At 34.7% G+C, this 18,788-nt stretch overlaps 4 protein-coding genes across 4 annotated transcripts; 2 read left to right on the forward strand and 2 right to left on the reverse strand.

Moving 5' to 3' along the window:
- The first annotated feature begins 6,310 nt into the window (after window positions 1-6,310).
- Window positions 6,311-9,028, forward strand: LOC143554723 (nucleobase-ascorbate transporter 6-like). The gene is made up of 13 exons (XM_077044423.1): window positions 6,311-6,348; window positions 6,381-6,494; window positions 6,626-6,723; window positions 6,809-6,985; window positions 7,089-7,265; window positions 7,342-7,401; window positions 7,527-7,711; window positions 7,781-7,877; window positions 7,965-8,051; window positions 8,124-8,182; window positions 8,251-8,420; window positions 8,504-8,664; window positions 8,769-9,028. The coding sequence occupies exons 2-13, from the start codon at window positions 6,383-6,385 to the stop codon at window positions 8,985-8,987; spliced, it is 1,602 nt and encodes a 533-aa protein (XP_076900538.1). The 5' UTR covers window positions 6,311-6,348; window positions 6,381-6,382; the 3' UTR covers window positions 8,988-9,028.
- A 491-nt stretch (window positions 9,029-9,519) lies between these two features.
- On the reverse strand, window positions 9,520-11,406 carry LOC143554714 (zinc finger transcription factor YY1-like). Its single transcript, XM_077044411.1, has 6 exons — window positions 11,384-11,406; window positions 10,985-11,043; window positions 10,674-10,882; window positions 10,501-10,590; window positions 10,248-10,391; window positions 9,520-10,167 (listed from the first exon to the last, which is right to left on the reverse strand). The coding sequence occupies exons 3-6, from the start codon at window positions 10,872-10,874 to the stop codon at window positions 9,583-9,585; spliced, it is 1,020 nt and encodes a 339-aa protein (XP_076900526.1). The 5' UTR covers window positions 10,875-10,882; window positions 10,985-11,043; window positions 11,384-11,406; the 3' UTR covers window positions 9,520-9,582.
- Window positions 11,407-12,530: 1,124 nt separating this feature from the next.
- Window positions 12,531-14,875, forward strand: LOC143554726 (uncharacterized). Its single transcript, XM_077044426.1, has 4 exons — window positions 12,531-13,005; window positions 13,551-13,758; window positions 14,230-14,631; window positions 14,729-14,875. Exons 1-4 carry the CDS (start codon window positions 12,531-12,533, stop codon window positions 14,796-14,798), a joined length of 1,155 nt encoding a protein of 384 aa, XP_076900541.1. The 3' UTR covers window positions 14,799-14,875.
- A 1,363-nt stretch (window positions 14,876-16,238) lies between these two features.
- LOC143554725 (IAA-amino acid hydrolase ILR1-like 4) lies at window positions 16,239-18,057 on the reverse strand. Its single transcript, XM_077044425.1, has 5 exons — window positions 17,694-18,057; window positions 17,441-17,566; window positions 16,966-17,280; window positions 16,770-16,898; window positions 16,239-16,697 (listed from the first exon to the last, which is right to left on the reverse strand). Exons 1-5 carry the CDS (start codon window positions 18,054-18,056, stop codon window positions 16,302-16,304), a joined length of 1,329 nt encoding a protein of 442 aa, XP_076900540.1. The 5' UTR covers window position 18,057; the 3' UTR covers window positions 16,239-16,301.
- Between the last annotated feature and the right edge of the window lie 731 nt (window positions 18,058-18,788).

An 18,788-nucleotide genomic window follows, 5' to 3' on the forward strand; every position in this document is an offset into this window, starting at 1 on the left:
GACCATGAGCCACCTTTGTTTGTTGTTGTGGTTCCGTGAATGTGAGTTTGAATTTGAGTGGTAGGGTTTTAGTGGTGGTGGTGATTGGGTCAAGATTCAACAAACACCAAGAGAAGAGTGGCAATAATATTATTATTATATAACCAATATCTTGGATTGGATGCTTGCCAACTATTAATATTATCATTTGGAAAATGGAAACCATTGTCTTCATATGATGCACGTTCTTGTACCACTTGTTTCTTTCCTTTACCAACAAAATTGACTTTAATCATACATATTTTTAAAAGAAATGAAAAGAAAGTCCATAAACCTATAGTCTAAGGGTGGAAGGGCGGTTTACATGGTCCACTCAAGTACTTGATCTAAGTAGCTGAGTATCCTAAGTAAACCGCCTTCCTTTTAGTTTGGAGAGAGTTCATGTACTTAACTTAAGTAGAGTAGATGGATTGTAGTTGGGATGGTTTTGATTGACTTTTAGATGAGTATCAAAAGGTGCTTTAATTGTTAAGTAAATAAATAATTTTAGAAATTAATTAGATCACTAGTGATTGTGATGTTAAGAGATATGGTAAGTTGTTTTTATAAAGTAAAAAAAGATATAGTAAAGACTGAAATAAGACATGTAATGTGGAGTTGTAAAGTGTCCAAGGATTAATTTAGAAGAGAGATGAAGTGAAGTTATTGCATGCCAAATTTGGAGAATCATCTCAATTTATTATGGATATATATAGTTTATTTACTCACTTATTAATTATTATAGTATCACCTAGTAGTTTTAATGGGTTCTAGCCTCACAAGATTGCTAAAAGATTAAAAAAAAAATTAGCTGGTATTTAAAATTTGATAATTTTCATCTGTTTTTTTTTATTTTGTTCTACTTTATTACTTAAAATAGGGATGATATTAAGAGATTCACTTTTCACTTTCTATATTTAGAGCTCCATTATCTCATATTATGAGAGTGGAAAAAGGAACAAATAATATCAAATAATAATAATATGTAAATATTATTTAATTGATACAAGCCAAAAAATTATTCACGGTTTGCAAGTTTTGTTTTATGTTAGTTTGTTACCAACTTTGGGTGGGGCAATAACACTAGAAGCCATACCATACATATCATTATATTCATATGCACCTCGGATATCTTGTATTGTGGGTTCATAAATATTAATAAATAAATGGTCGAGCTAGTTAATTTAATGTTGTTGACCTTACACGTACTGTAGACATTTGTCAAATGTGGTAGTTTCAATGTAAATTCATGCGGAATTTGTTCGTCTTGTCGGCCGTAGATCATGGCAACTAATTCACGTATTCTCATGTTTATGTTGACATCAACACGATAATATAAAAGTTCGATCTCACATGTGCATCATCAATTATATCAACTATACAACAATTTATCATCACATTCTCTAATGTGGATTCAAGAATATTATAACTAAAATATTGCATTTTATAAATACTTTAGTTACATAAAACAAAATATCTAAATAAGTTTGATTCGCTCGCTATGATAGCCAACGTGTGCAAAGAAACAAAAATGACTTGAGTAAAGTTTATATCAAAGCGTGGATACATATATTCTTGGAACGGGAACACCCCATTTTATCAAAAATAATTACTCTCTCCGTCCCATTTTAAGTGTCCTAATTTGATTTTTCAAGTCTTTTTTGTTTAACATTGACCGACAATATTTTTGTTTGTGTTATATACTACTTGATGTAAAATATATGAATGGATTGGGTTTTAAATGTATTTTACATTGATATAATTTTCATCAAGTATTATATAACACAAACAAAAATATTGTCGGTCAAAGTTAAACAAGAAAGACTTGGAAATTCAAATTAGGATACTTAAAATGAGACGGAGGGAGTATTATTCTTATGAAGTTTGACCAAATTGTTAAACTTGAGAACATAACTCAAACTGTCCAATAAATGAGTGAAATTGCCAACTTAACAAAGTTGAAAAAAAAACACCCCCGAAAAGTGCTGCTTTTCACATACCCATTTATTAAATAGTTATACTTATTTTCACAAATTTACTGTATGAATTGGAAGACATGTATTGAATTTACAAATTGATTTTGGTTTCAAACTTTAACTTACTTGGCATGGTTATGCTTTGAATCACAAATCATTAAAACAAACTTGAGCTTAATCTCATACATTCAAACTGTTATAAACCATATTTTTACATCAGTTGCTTGGTTGAAACTAATTTGAACAAAATATAATATTTAAATCGGTAGTTGTTTGATAGATTGAAACGTGTGCAACCAAGAAACAGTCGGGATTGATTTGTGTGTATATGTAATTGATCAAGTTAGTATAAGGATACATGTAATTTTCTCTTTTCTTATTTAAAGTAGAAAATATATATTAACAAAAATGGTGGTTTTGAATAAGTAATATCTAGGCACGTGTTTGAAATGTAGAGGGTGGCTGTTATGTAATGTGCACTAGCTTCATGATGTGACCAGTAAGACCATCTTCTATGGTGGGGGGCTTTGAAGCCTCTCCACCGTGCTACGTCAGCGTCACGTAAGCATCGAGGGCATCGAAGCATCACCCCATAGATGTCCCGCTATGGTTTAATGCCCCAAAGGCGCCCCTTATATATGTATATATATGCATATGTATGTATGTGTGTGAGAGAGATGGAGAGAGCTGCTGAAAGGGGGCCCACCAAAACTCAATCAACCGCGCCGGCCATTGCAACGACCGGATCTTCGTCGCCCCTCCCCGTCCGCGCCCCACGCCGTTGTTCGGCGCCCACGACGCCCAAAAAAACCCCGAAGGGCGCCCCATAGCGATGGGTCTAATACGTTGAACCAACCGACAATATAACTATTGCCTATTTGTTTATTAGCCAGACACATCAAGGGACAAGCTTTTTGAGGGGTCTGCCCCCTGGTTATTCGTTTATATCCTACAAAGTATATGATATAATAGTAAGGTGTCTTTTTTATATCCTAGAGGTCGATGTTTTAAATGCTACAAGGTGCAAATATAGGTGCTTTATAGAATTATTTAGAAGTTAATTTGTCGTTCAAAAAGTTATATATGAGAAGTCCGGCTTTAGTGAAGAGATAACATAGTTACAAATAAATGAAAATACAACAAAAATAAACAAGGATTAAAAAAAAGAAAGACAAGAACTAGCTCTATATCTCCCCTAATTAAGCGATGCGAGCATAATATAACATCGTCTTGATGGGAAGCGAATAATAACTTAGTTTCAAATTTAAAACTTTATGGACAAAGACGAAAACACGCACTTTAATGGTTCATTTAGGGAAAAAAAAGAACTTTTTACACACTTTCTCATGAACATTAATATATTTATCACACGTGGAAGTAGAAACATATTTTAAAAAACGGTTGTTCATACATACACTATAGTTTATGCACCTCTGCTTCCAACTTCCAAGGCCCATGTCATCACTTTGAGATTACAGGCTGGATTTGGGCTCATGTGATATTTTAGGCTTCTTGGATATACTCTAAATCCAACGGCCCATCTTAGTTATCCGGTCCACAAATAATCTTTTAGAATTGACCACCGCCCATTTTTTATTTGGAATAAAGTTCTTGAGTCAATGTACTTTAATTTAAAATTACAAAGTCCACAACTTTTGAAAATTTAGGATTTCCTAATACTAACTAAATCTTTCAAAGATTTTATTAAATCACTTAACTTTCATTTAATATTTAATACCATTACTTGATAGCCAACATCGACCAATGCTTCGCGTCGATCACGAACCATAAAAATGTACATCGTTACCGGTTTTCGATAACACTCATATAACTTATGATACAAAAGAATACTCTATTTTGAATACTACTCTGTTTTTTAACAAAAAAAATCATAAGAATGTCGAGATAAAAGCATTAGACACATAGCAAAAATCATACTAACGAATACCAATACTTGTTTAATAATATTGATACCAATGTTGTTATGTTGAAATCAGTTTGGCTCGTCATGATATCAACATTCACATAGCTTGGAAAAAATATTTGAAAAACCCGGTGAAAAATGTTATGAAGAAAGTACATACAAAATATTTAATTTGTAAGGTATAGACATAAAAGAGAAGACTATTAATCCTTGGTCTCTAAGGAAAGCGTTACTCATGAATGAATATCTTTTTTTGCTTTGAATCTTATTATTTAATACTCCTAAAACTGCTTAGGTAATGAGTAGTGAGATTTAGTAAAAATATTATATTTATAGTCTAGTTTTAAAAGGTAATGATTAATTGTTATTTGATTGCGCCTTAACAATTATATAATGATTAATTGTTGTTTTTGTTAAAAATGACTCAAAGTTCCTGTAAGTAGACTTAAATTCTTATTTAAAATACAAATAAATCATTTCAAAGAAAATGTAATCATTTGGGATACAACTAGAGTCACAACTCGCAAATGTAAACCCGTAAGTAGTCTCGGGCATTCATAATGGTGCTTTTGCTGCGCGACAATATGGGGTTGTGTTTAATATTTTTTTTTATCGTGTGAGTAAATTAAGTAAAATTATTGGTTGGTAAATGAGTAAATAATTATTTATACAATTTTAGCAAACTTTCTATAGAGGTTAGTGTTATATTCAGAAAGTGATACAAAATAGAAAATAAAAACAAATTTTGTTATTTAATTCTATTTATGCAATAACTTACTTAGAAAATATCAAAATTGTTACAGTCAAGTTTACTTTCTTGGGTTATTTGTTTTTAGTTAACTAGTTTTTATCCCCCGTATTACGGGTGTTGTTTTATATTATTTGTTCTAATATTTATTTATTTTTTGAGTTTATATTTTTTTATTGTATGAAAGTTAATAATATACTTATGGTTTGGTGATAAATTGTTTCACAAATAAATGATATGTTATAACCCGATTTAAAAACTATATGGTTTTGATGAGACCCAAACACGTTTATTTATTTTACTATAAAATTAGTTTTTTAATTAAATAATATTTAAGTTAATAATATACTTATGGTTTGATGAGACCCAAGACCCGTTTATCTTTTTACTATAAAATTGGTTTTTTAATTATAAATAATATTTAAGTTAATAATATACTTATGGTTTGATGAGACCCAAGACCCGTTTATCTTTTTACTATAAAATTGGTTTGTTAATTTAATATATATATATATATATATATATATTAAAATAAATAAGATATTAATTTTTAGTATATCCTATATTATAGGATTTTTACATCAATAATTTGGTGAGGATAGTTTTTAATTTAATGAGATGTTATAACCCGTTTAAGGAATATCTGGGTTTGATAAGACCCATACCCATGAATTCGGGTCAAATGCATGAGAAGCCTCCATTTAAAAATCAAGCAAATCTGGTTACTCCAAAAAAAGAGGGAGCGATCACATCGCGACACATAGGATTTTTATGTTTTCATTTATATATATTATAGATAGATATAAAAGAGTCCATCCTATTCCTATAGAAATAGAATAGAGATAGATGTTTGTTCATACCAACACGTTTTACTTTATTTGAATTTTCACATACTTATTAAATACAAACTGAATCAATTCTTTGAGTGTAAAACAAACATTACTTCATTACTTATATATTATTACAACTATTATTACACACTAAATTAATTCAAACATGATTGAATTGCAAATTAACAAGATGTAAAGTGCGTGCGTGGTTTAACGTTTTTACGTCTAACTTTTGTTTGTTTTAATAGTTCCGCCGCAACACGCTTTTTTTTACATAAATTTTCAACGTTCTTGCTATAACAGGTAACCTTTTTTTATATAAATTTTCGAAAACGTTAATCTTTTCTGCAACTTAACTAATTCGACGCGTGAGTTGTAATAAATACTAGTTAATAATAATAATAATAACAACTTTATTATTATATTATGTTGTAATAACATTATTATGATATTATATAATATGTTGTAATATTATTACACACGGTGAGAATATTATTACAGTTATATTGAAAGAAGATTGGTTGAAAATGATTAAAGCAGGCAGGATATATTAATGGATTACTTGTGCATGACTGTATAAAGTGCAGAGATGAGTAAATAAAAGTTGGCAGTGGGGATGAACAACATTTGCTTTTACTTTAATTTCTCTTCCTTTAACAAAAAAAGTATAACCCTGCCTCTATTTAATTCATAAATAAATACATAAAAGATTCCATCTTTTCTTTGTTTCTTCAATCTGTTTCACACACTCTTTTTCTTTTTATTATTTGTTATATATTAACTGATCATCAAGTTCCTTAAGTTTTTCCACATTTAAGTTGTTACATATAAACTTGCAGGTTAAGATTTCTAGTGTAAAACATTTGTTGCAAGGAAGCAGAAAGGCATGGCTGGAGGAGGAGCCGCACCACCACCGAAACAAGACGATCAACAGCCACACCCTGCGAAAGATCAGCTTCCTAATGTCTCTTATTGCATCACCAGTCCACCGCCATGGCGTAAGCCTTCCTTTTTTTTATTTTATTCAGTTATCTTCATTAAACGGACAACAAGTTGCGCCTTTTTGAATAGCAGAACTAAGTCGTTTGAAAATAACATTCATAAAAGTGGTTTTATTTGATTGCTGCAGCTGAGGCAATACTGTTAGGCTTCCAACATTACATTGTAATGCTTGGAACAACAGTTCTCATTCCCACAACTCTTGTTCCTCAAATGGGTGGTGGTCATGTAAGTCTTTTCACAATATTAATAACACACATCATGTTAATGATCAACTTTTGAGTTAGTTTCTTTTGTTAATTATCTATCTTAGGAAGAAAAAGTAAAGATGATTCAAACACTGCTGTTTGTTGCTGGTTTGAATACATTAACACAAACGCTTTTTGGGACACGGTTGCCGGCTGTTATAGGGGGGTCGTATACTTTCGTGCCTCCAACGATTTCGATCATACTAGCGGGTCGATATAGTGGCATCATGGATCCTAAGGAGGTGGTTATACTTATGCTATCCCAGCCTTTTATGAAACTTATATGGATAACATTTTGTTTGATTTTAAATCCATTTTAATATCCAAATGTTGATGATTATGTAGAAATTTGAGAGGATTATGAGAGGGACTCAAGGTGCTCTTATTCTTGCATCAACTCTGCAAATAGTGCTCGGTTTTAGTGGCCTTTGGCGTAATATCACAAGGTTCATGAGCCCATTGTCTGCAGTTCCGTTGGTGGCTTTGAGTGGATTTGGACTGTATGAGTTTGGTTTTCCCTTGGTATGCATCTATATAAAATGCTGCGGCTAATTAAGCCTAAAATATTGGTTTTATATAGTTGCATAATTTTCTGTAGGTTGCGAAATGTGTTGAAATTGGACTGCCACAGATCGTGTTTCTGCTAATTTTCTCGCAGGTAACGTCTTTAAAAATATTATTTTACGAGTGACAAATTATGCCTCGTTTTGCCACATATAGTAATATATATATTCCAAGAAAGATGGTCTAATGTTAAACTATGAGACTGAATGTTTGTTGCAGTACATACCGAATCTTATGAAGGGGAAAAGTCATATATTTGACCGCTTTTCTGTTTTATTCTCTATCGTAATCGTGTGGATATACGCTCATTTACTCACTGTTGGTGGGGCCTACAAGAACAAATCTGACACAACTCAACTAAGCTGTAGAACTGATCGGGCTGGAATCATAGCCGGTGCTCCTTGGTAAATGTTGTCAGTCAATTGTTGCATTTACATTCTTTACAAATATTATTAAAAACAGTTTTGGTATAGGATACGTGTTCCTTATCCGTTTCAATGGGGTGCTCCTACTTTTGATGCTGGAGAAGCCTTTGCTATGATGGTTGCAGCGCTGGTCGCTCTTGTCGAGGTTTAACTAACTTTTAATGTTCTTAATTTATATAATAACTGTTTTCATTTGTTTTATTAACCTTTTTGTTTGTTATTGGGTTGGCAGTCTACTGGTGCATTTATTGCAGTAGCCAGGTATGCAAGTGCAACACCTATGCCACCTTCTGTTCTTAGCCGTGGCATCGGTTGGCAGGTACCTGTGGTTTTATACTACGGTTTTATATAGTTTTCGGGATCATAACTAATTCAATTTTGTTTCTTTAAGGGAGTTGGCATTCTGTTTTCGGGAATCTTTGGGACAGGAAACGGTTCATCTGTATCCGTGTAAGCTATACATTGTTTCAAAATAAACAGGTTAACAAGATTTGTTTCTAAGGGGGAATGTATGACAGGGAAAACGCTGGTTTGCTGGGGCTGACACGAGTCGGTAGCAGAAGGGTTGTGCAGATTTCTGCGGGTTTCATGATATTCTTTTCCATTCTTGGAAAATTTGGGGCGGTATTTGCGTCGATTCCAGCACCTATTGTAGCAGCCTTGTATTGTCTGTTCTTCGCCTACGTGGGTATGCATGCATACATGAACTATAAACAATTCCTTTTTTTAGTCGCGTTCTGTTGATGAGTGAGTTTTGTTGGATGATAACAGGGTCAGCAGGACTCGGGTTCCTACAGTTCTGTAATCTAAACAGTTTCAGAGTAAAATTTATTCTTGGATTCTCGATCTTCATGGGGCTATCGATACCTCAGTACTTCAATGAACACACTGCTCTTAAGGGTTATGGTCCTGTACACACAAAAGCTAGATGGGTAACAACTAACAACTCCAATCCTCTTTCTTAGAGACCGAACAAATGATAAAGTCGTAGTATTAAGGTAAGCTAACGTTTCTGTATGTTTGTTTATCTGTTCAGTGGAATGACATGGTGAATGTGCCATTCTCTTCGGAAGCGTTTGTGGGTGGATTATTGGCTCTGTTGCTGGATGTAACATTGAGGCAGAAAGACACTGCAGCAAGAAAGGACAGAGGAATGCATTGGTGGGACAAGTACAGATCGTTTAAAACGGATTCAAGAAGTGAAGAGTTCTACTCTTTGCCTTTTAATCTCAACAAGTTTTTCCCTTCAGTTTGATCTTTATGCATTTTGTTTTGAATCTTGTTTCTTGAATCATAGTAAATTTTAGTTATTTCTTGAATGTGTCTTACTTAATTGGCTTAAGAGACTGGGACTTTATTATTGTCACAGTGGATTCAAGATCTGGATATATATAATATATAATCTAATTAAGACATCACGTGTCATATAGTGTATATGGTCCATAAGGGGAAAAACGGTCATATGGCTCGTATGAGGGGCAAATCATATGGCCCATAAGATGTGTTTGACTGACAAAGAAAATGATTAATGTGACCACTAAGTTATACTGTATGATCATTTTTTCACCTTATCAGGCTTGTATGATGTGGCAGACTTTGATCTGCAAGCTTGATCAAACATCATATGACTGTATTGATTATTTTACTTGTGAATTACGGTGCCATGTTGACATAAGATGCCACATCAGTCAACTACTACAATGTCAAAGTTCCTAAATGAATAATAATACAAAAGTAAATTGAAAGGAAGCTTTTTAAGTACTTTGAATAGAAAGGAAGGAGATACTTATTTAGCATTTACAAACTATGAACAAAATATACAGCAGACTAACCAAAAACATACAAGCAGATTAATCCTCGTCCTCAGTCTCTTCGTCGTTGTCTTCATCAACACCACCACCACCTGCAGCATACCTCCATCCATCCTCTCTTTCTTCTTCAGTCTCTTCACTGTCTTCTTCCTCTTGCATAGGTGTAGCCACCACCGGCCATGGCTGCTTCTTGGCAGCAGCAGCAGCAGCAGGTGGCGCCTTACGCTTCACAGCTTTGGCCGATGGAAGCTTTATCTTGGGCTTTGGGCGGCTCGCTTTCTGACTTTTGCTGCTTCCACTTTTGACTGCATATTGACCATCATGGTCACTACCAGCGTCCATGTCAGCATCTGCGTTGTTCTTGTTACGTGGGGGTAGGGTGTTTTTCGGATATTCCTCCGGGAGATGACCTGGGTGCTCTCTTCTTAAATGGAGGTTAAGTTTGTATTCATGTATGTAAGCCTTTTCACATCCTTCATAAGGACACGCGTATGGCCTGTCCGACGATGCTGTGGCGCAAGTGCCGGCTGCAGCCACCTTCGACGGCTTGGTACTGGGAGACGGTTTTTCCACAGGTTGGACTTGGATATACTTGGGCGGCAATTCACCCATGTTATTCAGATTCTGCTAAAAGTTCAAAAGGTCAAACTAAATACGATATTCATGTTGAGCAATTTGTTTGAACTGTGGATATAAAGATAAACCTTTTCATGGTGAGACATAATGTGATTCTTTAGTTTATATTCATGAGCATATCTCTTGCCGCATTCTTGAAATGGGCAGATATGATAGTTCTCCTGAGAATGAGTCTTCATGTGTGACCTCAGGTTAAAATCTAATGAGAAAGCCTGCAATAATATATTAAATCATCTAAACTGATATTTATTAATAAATGATAATACTATGAAAGGGAGTTGTTTTATCACATTTTTATCGAAAATGTATAAATAATAATACCTTACCACAACCTTCATGTGGACATACAAAATCTCTCTCACCCGTATGGATTAAAAAATGCCTCTTTAACTTTGAGCTATCCAAAAATTTCTGCAAAAACAATCCCAAAGTTTCACCGCCTTGATTAATCAACAATATAGCCGCTACCACATAATTTTCAAGAAAAGACTAACCTTTCCACAATTCTCGTAATGGCAAACATACTGTCGTTCTCCGTGAATGTGTGAATGCTTTCGTAGAGCTCCAGCATCAATAAACGTTTTCCCGCAGGCTTCATAGCTGCATAAGAAGAGAACTTCAGTAGTTGGTTCGGGTTCGGGTTCAGTTTCTACTAGTGTCACTGGATTTTCCGTCTTGTCTTGCATCGCCTTCATTTGAGATTCTGATTGCACAAACAGAGAAAAGAACTTAATTAATCTAGTTCAGACAGTAATATTCTTCTGCAAGTGTTGTTTAAGTAATAGTTGTGGTAGCTATAACGTACCTGTGACCCATTTGAAAAGGAAGCATTTTCCACCTGTAGCTACAACATCCTGGGGTACCCTGGGTGAATAATAATAATAATAATAGTAATATATATACATAGTTAATAATAATAATGTGAAGGCTGGAAATATATACAACAAGCAAGCTCATTATGAAGAATTACAGTGTTTGTTTTAGGCCTGTAAACGAACTGAACCGAAGATAACATTGATGAACTGTGTTATGTATTTAACTAAACGAACAAACACTTTCAAATAAGCAGAAGATATAGAAATTAGCAAGAAAGATTGCCTTTTGGAGTTGACCTACTAAAGTAAGTAAGTTTATGAATTGAATTGGGGGTTACAAATTGGATATAATAATAACAAAATAATAAATGAGTGTATGTGTTACTTACCATTCTTTGAACCACTTAACAGCAGGAGTCGTTTTGGAGAGATTGTGGAACGACTGATGTTCCATACTAGTCTAGTCTACTCTACTCTGCTTCTTCTTAATTATTAACAATTAGGGTTTTCAATTCAATTCATATGCGTCGGAGACCATAAACACAAAGATGATGCCGATGATGATATTATGGATATTCTTTCTTTCTTTCTTTATTATTATTATTATTAGTAGTAGTATTTGTGTAAATAAAACTATTGATGGTTCGGGTCAAGGTCCGATTGATATGATACCTTAAGTTTTACTTGTCTTGTAAACGATCCTTATTCTACCTTGGGTCGATTTTGGTGTACTCGTTACACAGTAAAAAATTTATTTTAAAACAAATATAAACTTGTTGCAAATTAAAATTTTATTTTTAAAATAAAGTAATACAAATAAATTCACCACAAAACGACACTCTACTCTTTCTGTGACATATATATTGATTCATGTAATTCAAAAAAATAGAGGATATAGTATACTTATATGCAAAATGCACTACCGAAGCATACAAGGGAATTGGAGGGTCTCCCTTCCTTAAAACAAATTTGCAACTTTCATTCTTCCTATATAAAAAATTCAAGCTTCGTTACTGATACAATGAACTATATATAGCTAAAGGCGGTGTTGTAGTAATTGCTAATCGGGCAGGGATTAACGTTCAATTAAGATTTGTTGTAATTAATTAGAGATTGATCGACAACTAGTTGGGACCATAACTAAAGGGCAGAAAATGTATTTTTGAGGGACGCATACACATAACATTTTTAAGAAGATGACATTTGTTGTTTCTCTATGTTATGTTATCCATCTAATTCAGAGCACAAATTTCATTGTTACGATGAGATTGAGGAGCCACATGTTAGTTTTTAACTGAGTCATTTGAATCTTATCATTGACTTTCGAATTTAAGCGTTATTTTTGAATTTACGCGTGAAGGTGAAGTCGGGAAAGATTATTTTGGGAATTTTCTATGTAAAAAGAATTGTTTTTGTTTTACAAAGAAGCTCTTCCTATCTATATTATCCAAAACACAAACACAAAACCTTTGAATCATCATCATCATCATCATCATCATCATCATCATCAGCAGCAGCAGCAGCAGCAGCCCAACAATGAACAATGGACTACTCCTTCTGAAATCAAACACTAGTACTACTCGTCTGTTTCAAAACCCCAATTCTCTCTTCTTTTACTCCCACAAAACAACCCACCATTCTTCTTCATCATTATTATTATTCTCAACAATCCAACTTCCAAAAGTCACACATCATCATGTCAAATTATCATCCACCTCCTCAAAAACCCCAACTCCTGAAACAACTGACACATTTGACTCTGAAGAAGAAGTTGAAGATGAAGATGAATTTGAAGATGAAGATGATGATTTAATTGTTCCATTGAGTAACATGAGGCAGTGGACTCGAAACAAACCAAGAGGCTTTGGTGAAGGCAAAGTTTATGATACAACTTTGGAAGATAAGTTACTGGAAGAACTGGACCAGAGCAGGGCTGCTCAACTTGTTAATATTAATAACCTCAAGAACAATCCCACTGGAAACCCTATTTCTAACCTTCCCAAACATAAAGGTTTCATTTTTATTTGTTTTCTTTAATTACATAGTTTTGACTGTGTGTAAAAATGCTTAATTTATGTTTCAAGATTGATGTGATGTATAGTTTTTTTAAAAGAAATTGTTGTTTTTGGACTTATGGGTCGGGTCGGTTTTGGGCTAAAACAGAACCAAAACTGAGATTTTGGTTTTTCAGTTTTTAAAACTGTTCTGTTTCAGTTTTTTCGGTTTTTGACAACTGGGCTTGAGAAATTTGGGCAAAAAACGTTAGCAAAATAATGAATTTAGGCCTAATTTTTGTTAGTTTATACTTTATTTAAAAAAAACATGCAACCAAACTATCTGTTTTTGTTTTGGTTCGGTTGTATAGGATTTTGGTTTTTTCGGTTTCGTGCACACTTCTACTTTACAACATTAAGACATAAATGGACTAATGTTGGTGTTGAAGCTGTACATAACTACATACTGTCATTCTTGAAAAGGTCCTATTTGCAAAATGATTAAACTTTTAGTTGCATCTTAAGTTTATTGAACTGTTGTTGCTTTTAATAAAAATTTCAGACCCTGAACTGGCTCCGAATGGAATTCGTGTGCGTTTGATTAACCTTCCAAAGAAAAGGAACATCCACAGAGACTTACAAGCAGCTTTTAAACCCTTTACTGGAATTATCAACATAATTCCAGTCGTTTCTGGGAACGAAAAGACCAGGGACCCTGTTTGCAAAGGCTTTGCCTTTGTTGATTTTAAGTCTGATAAGGATGCAAACAGGTACCTCTCTTTACCTGCATAATACTATTTATCATTTTCATAGTTATAATAAATCGATAGTTGTTCATGGCTCACAACATGCCCGTATTATGCCGACGTTGAAGGTTATTTTGGGCATTTCATAGGACAGGATATGCACTAATTGTTGAGCATGTGGCGTATGTACAAGAAAAATATATAAGATTGACAGTGAACATAAAAAGAAAGCAATAGCTGTACAGCTATGTTGAATTTTGACTTTTGAGGTCAAACGAGTTACTGAACTCGCTCAAAATTTATTTGAATTTCGTCATCATTGTTTTTTTTTTTCTCAATTCTGAAAACTACTTGTTAAAGTGTTTGAATGTATTCGTCAAATTTTTTTGAAATAATTCTTGAAGTTGAAAACTAGTCATTTTGACCTTGAATCTGAGCTTAGTATGCAAGCAGCAAGATTGCTCTCGATGCTAAAGCAAGCATTTTTGTTTTCAGATTCGTTGATATAATATCAACGCAGCCTATAACTTTTGGTAAGGTTCAGAAGCAAATCAGATGTGAAAGAATGAAACCGAGTTCTCCAACTCCAGCTCCAGTTAAAGCGTCTGTTGATAAAATAAAAAGCCCTCTTCCAGTTTTAGACGCCACTATGTCAGTCAACTCAAACCCTGTTATTGAAGCACCATATGTTGAAGATGATACGTCGAGCGATGATGACAATGATGATGATGATGAACTTGAATTTGCAAGCGATGCGGTTGAAGAAAAGCATGAAGGCGAAGTGGGCTCAGAGCGATTAAAGAAACAAAAGGTTAGAGAAAAGGTGAAGAAGACAGCGAGGTCCGTAAAGAAAGTAGAGAAAACACCGAAAGTGAGTATTCCCGGATCTGCAAAAAGGTGAATGATTTGTGATATTAATATAGTTATTCAATGGTAAGGTAATGTAGTAGTTATGCGGTTAACAGGCAGTGTGTGTATTGTATTGATGTTGCAGGTTGAAGATGAAGGAGAAGGCTTTGCTGTCTGGTGTGTTTTCAAAATATGGTGGCAAGTCTAGTGATTGAGGCAGTAATAATAGATAATTTTTGTTATGTAGAAGAATGGAAGTTTGTAGGAACGATGAATGAATAGTTTATTGTTGATCCATGACTAATGAGTTTGAGCTTGGTTAAAGTAGAACCTTTGCCAATAATATATGAGTCGTATGATTGTGAACACATGGTTGATTTGATTGTTTACAAACAATCTCAAAAAAGTTTAGTTATTAAATGATATGAAACTAAAAGGTAACAATTTATTTAGTTGTAATGCGTGAATATCTTGTAAGGCGGGTGTTTAGGTAGTTTTAAGTTTTAACTAAGGTGATAGATTTGCACAACCTTATTCATTCATGTGCTCTTTGAACATTTGTTTGTTAATATAGAAACATGGATTCCTTGGGCACCAAAGAAGTGCGGAGGAGAAAAAAAAATCACAAAATTGATGCTGAAAATTGTCAATAAGCAGCCTTTGGAGCTACATAAATATTCACTTGTATAAATAATAATTAAAGCTAAGAAGGTAGGTTTATAGTAAACAGCACGATACCGGTATTGAAAATACCGATCCTGAAAATCGCAAATTTTTTGTTCCGGTACCGGTACTGAAGGTAAAAAATCAGGAAATAGCGGTACCGTACCGTACCGATCCCAAAACTTAAAACTTGATACCGATACCAATTTTGCTCGTCCCTTAAGTAGTTATTATGCGGGCCACTTAATATTATTACTATTATTATTATTATTATTATTATTATTAAATGTTAGTTAAGCGAGCCAGTGAATATTGAAAATCCAGGCCCAGGAGTAGAGGCCTTGACGGAGGATTGAAGAAAGAAAAATGGATGGACAGAAGACGGCGGACGATGCAGATGAAGAAGACGAGAACGTGAAGCAGCTTCAACAGTGCTCGCATATCTATTTATTATTACAGGTATCTGTCTATCTAATAGATTGCAAATTGCTGCCTGCTAACCTACCTAATTCTATATCTATAAATGAATGAATTTTGGTGTTGCAGGATTGTCTTGTTACTTCTAATCGAAATTGGAAGGCTTGCCAGAAAGGTCCTTTTATTATTATATTATCATTCTTCTCCTCAAATCCAACATTTCATTTCATTTTCCATTTATTATTTGCTAACACAAGTTCAAGACTTGAAAGCATGCAATGACAGAAGAAAATTAACAATGCAGCAGCAGAATCTCAAGACAACTGATGTTGATGATGGGAATTAACAACAACTACAAAAAGAAGCAAAAGCATATCTCATAAACTCACTCTTGTTTTTAGATTTCCATGTTCATTATCAAACTTGCTCTTTAAACTGCTCAACGTACGTAATTATACAAAAGCTGTTTGCCCATATCTTCAAGATAAAATTAATCTTATCATTATTATTATTGAAATGTGTAGTACTAGTAATTCATATTGTACTGATAATTCCCAGCTCAAAGATAAGGAGAAGCTCTGAGGACGTATGCTGATAGGCTACATCTTTTTCCTTTTAATCAACATCTTACTAAACAATTATTTATTTATGGCCGGTGTGATGTGATCAGTGAGGTATGTATAGGCAAAAGCAGCATGAAGCGCAGATCCGCTTGGAAGCACGTCTTCATCAACCACGTAGTAAGGACTATGCGGTGGATGGACAGACCCCGCCTTCTCATTTCTCATCCCAAGAAACGCTAAAGTCCCCGGTATCCTATCCAAGTAAAACGCAAAATCCTCACTCCCCATGAATGGACCTGTCACGTCCGTATTACCTTCTCCAAACATCATGTTTGACACCTTCGCCACATGCTCGTATATCTCCTTGTCATTCACCGTCGGGGGCACACCAGCTGGACATAATTCACTTTCTTCTAAAGCAACCTCAAACGAGCTCGAACAGCGGTATACTGACGCTTGCGCTTCTATAACCTACATATATACAATTGTGATTTTATACATACATGCATATAAACATGTACAAAGTTTATGCATACTTGTTACCTCATGTATTCTTTGTCCAAGTGTATAGAAGGTCTTTTTGCTAAAAGCTCTATAAGTACCAACGATGGAAACCGAATCCGGAATCACATTAAGCCCACTTCCGCCATCCACCATGGTTACGGAAACCACCTGTAATCACAGGTGTTATGCAATATGCACGAATGAAGGGTTAACTTATATGTAGGAGGTTTCGTACAGGACTATCTAAGGGATCAGCTTCTCGAGAAACAATATGTTGCAGGCTACTTATAGATGCGGAAGCAGCCAGAATGGGATCAATGGAATCTTGAGGCTGTGCTGCATGACCTCCTTTACCGCGGATCACCGCCTTGAAACAGCCACATCCAGCCAGAAACTGGCCTGGCTTGGTGGCAACCACACCCGCATTGGTGCTGAGGACTAAATGCAGGCCGAAAATGGCCTCCACATTCTCGACAACGCCTTCTTTGATCATCTCTTTTGCTCCTTCGCCTTGCTCTTCTGCTGGTTGAAATACCAAAACCACAGTGCCCTATTCAAACAATAAGTTACGACATTATATGTGTACGAATTAGAGCTAGGGGTCTCTCTGGAAGCAACTTATTTGTCATTTGGAATCTAACAGTCGTGCTATTCATGGGATTTTTACTGGGTATGGTTGTTGCGGCTTATTTATTTATATAGTTAGTTACCTGCAATTCATTTTCCAGTTGTTTCAAGATTTTTGCAGCGCCAAGAAGCATTGCAACGTGAGCATCGTGTCCGCAAGCATGCATCTTGCCATCAATCTTGCTTTTGTGCTCCCAGTCAACCAGTTCCTACACACCGCCCTCGACAACTAGTTATTTCATCAATCATTTTCAGAATATTGAAAAGAGTTTAAATTTCCTTAGTTGAAGATATACTCTCTAACAAAAACAATGTGCATTACAATTTACAACTAACCTGAATGGGCAAAGCATCCATGTCTGCTCTAAGTGCAACAAAAGGCGGTAATCCGGATCCAACCATCGCAACGACTCCTGTCTTGGCCACTGGCCACCTGTATGCAATGCTCATCTTCTCAAGCTCTCGCCGGATCACTGAACTTGTTCGGGTTTCTTCGAAGGCCAGTTCTGGGTACTCATGAATCTCCCTCCTTATATTCTTTATCCAATCTACCGTGTCCGCATGATTTGCCAGCCTTAGAATATGATCTTTTAGTGAACAATTCTGGTGTTGTAGAAAAGGGTTGAGTGTTTTGGTAGATGATGATAGAGGTAGAACATTAAGAGTGATGAAGATTATGATTATTAATGAAAGATACATATTTCTTTCAGGACCAAAATACAGTGGGTGAGTATTAATGCCAATATATGTCACATGTATCATATAATAACAAATTCGTTCATTAATGATATTAAAAACATAACTTGTACAGGCAGGGATCATAAACACTATTTAATAATCACATGCAATTAATTATTTGTTTCAAACAATTAACATTTTGTATATATATTGTGGAAGAGAATCAATAGTATGAATTTTGGCAATTTGTGTGTTTGATCTTACCTAGAAAGAAAGTCCCACATGGCACATGAAACACGAGTGTCATTATTATACCATTAGAGCTTTCACAATGGGGTGTGGAACCCAAGGTTTGGATCATGTGGATGACTTCAAACAAGATGGATATCAAATTTTGTTGTTCTAGGCTACAAGTTTGCTTCAAAAAGTTTGTGAGTACAAACTTCATCCAAACATCATAGGTGGCAAAAGGTAGGGGACCACTCTCTCAACCACACACACATATATAATATGTGTATATATATTTCTTAATACTTTAATAATATGTGACGGGTTTGTGGAGATTTGTTGTTGTAGAATACAGTGAGGTTTTTAAGAAAAGTTTGAAATCTGATGTGGCACTAACGTGGCGGTTTGTATAGGTTTGTTGTTGCAGATGCTCTTATGATTACATGTCCCATCTGTCTATGTATATAAAAAATGGCAAATCGAGTCTGCATGCTCGGGTCCTGAGGTGCCGGGCCTACATAAGCT

Source organism: Bidens hawaiensis, unplaced genomic scaffold, assembly GCF_021521415.1.
Source record: "Bidens hawaiensis isolate Kalapana, Puna unplaced genomic scaffold, B.hawaiensis_p1.1 tig00017819_1, whole genome shotgun sequence".
In the NCBI taxonomy this organism is placed as follows: Eukaryota; Viridiplantae; Streptophyta; class Magnoliopsida; order Asterales; family Asteraceae; genus Bidens; species Bidens hawaiensis.

Excerpts from the sequence above, each read along its gene's own strand:
- LOC143554723 (XM_077044423.1), top strand. The coding sequence starts at position 6,383 with ATGGCTGGAGGAGGAGCCGCACCACCACCGAAACAAGACGATCAACAG. Across the intron at positions 7,266-7,341 it reads ATGAGTTTGGTTTTCCCTTG|GTTGCGAAATGTGTTGAAAT; the intron begins GTATGCATCTAT and ends AATTTTCTGTAG. Across the intron at positions 8,665-8,768 it reads TACACACAAAAGCTAGATGG|TGGAATGACATGGTGAATGT; the intron begins GTAACAACTAAC and ends TTATCTGTTCAG.
- LOC143554714 (XM_077044411.1), bottom strand. The coding sequence starts at position 10,874 with ATGAAGGCGATGCAAGACAAGACGGAAAATCCAGTGACACTAGTAGAA. Across the intron at positions 10,392-10,500 it reads CACATGAAGGTTGTGGTAAG|GCTTTCTCATTAGATTTTAA; the intron begins GTATTATTATTT and ends ATATTATTGCAG. Across the intron at positions 10,168-10,247 it reads TTATGTCTCACCATGAAAAG|AATCTGAATAACATGGGTGA; the intron begins GTTTATCTTTAT and ends AACTTTTAGCAG.
- LOC143554726 (XM_077044426.1), top strand. The coding sequence starts at position 12,531 with ATGAACAATGGACTACTCCTTCTGAAATCAAACACTAGTACTACTCGT. Across the intron at positions 13,006-13,550 it reads TAACCTTCCCAAACATAAAG|ACCCTGAACTGGCTCCGAAT; the intron begins GTTTCATTTTTA and ends TAAAAATTTCAG. Across the intron at positions 14,632-14,728 it reads ATTCCCGGATCTGCAAAAAG|GTTGAAGATGAAGGAGAAGG; the intron begins GTGAATGATTTG and ends TTGATGTTGCAG.
- LOC143554725 (XM_077044425.1), bottom strand. The coding sequence starts at position 18,056 with ATGTATCTTTCATTAATAATCATAATCTTCATCACTCTTAATGTTCTA. Across the intron at positions 17,567-17,693 it reads TGGATGCTTTGCCCATTCAG|GAACTGGTTGACTGGGAGCA; the intron begins GTTAGTTGTAAA and ends GGCGGTGTGTAG. Across the intron at positions 16,698-16,769 it reads TTGGACAAAGAATACATGAG|GTTATAGAAGCGCAAGCGTC; the intron begins GTAACAAGTATG and ends GTATATATGTAG.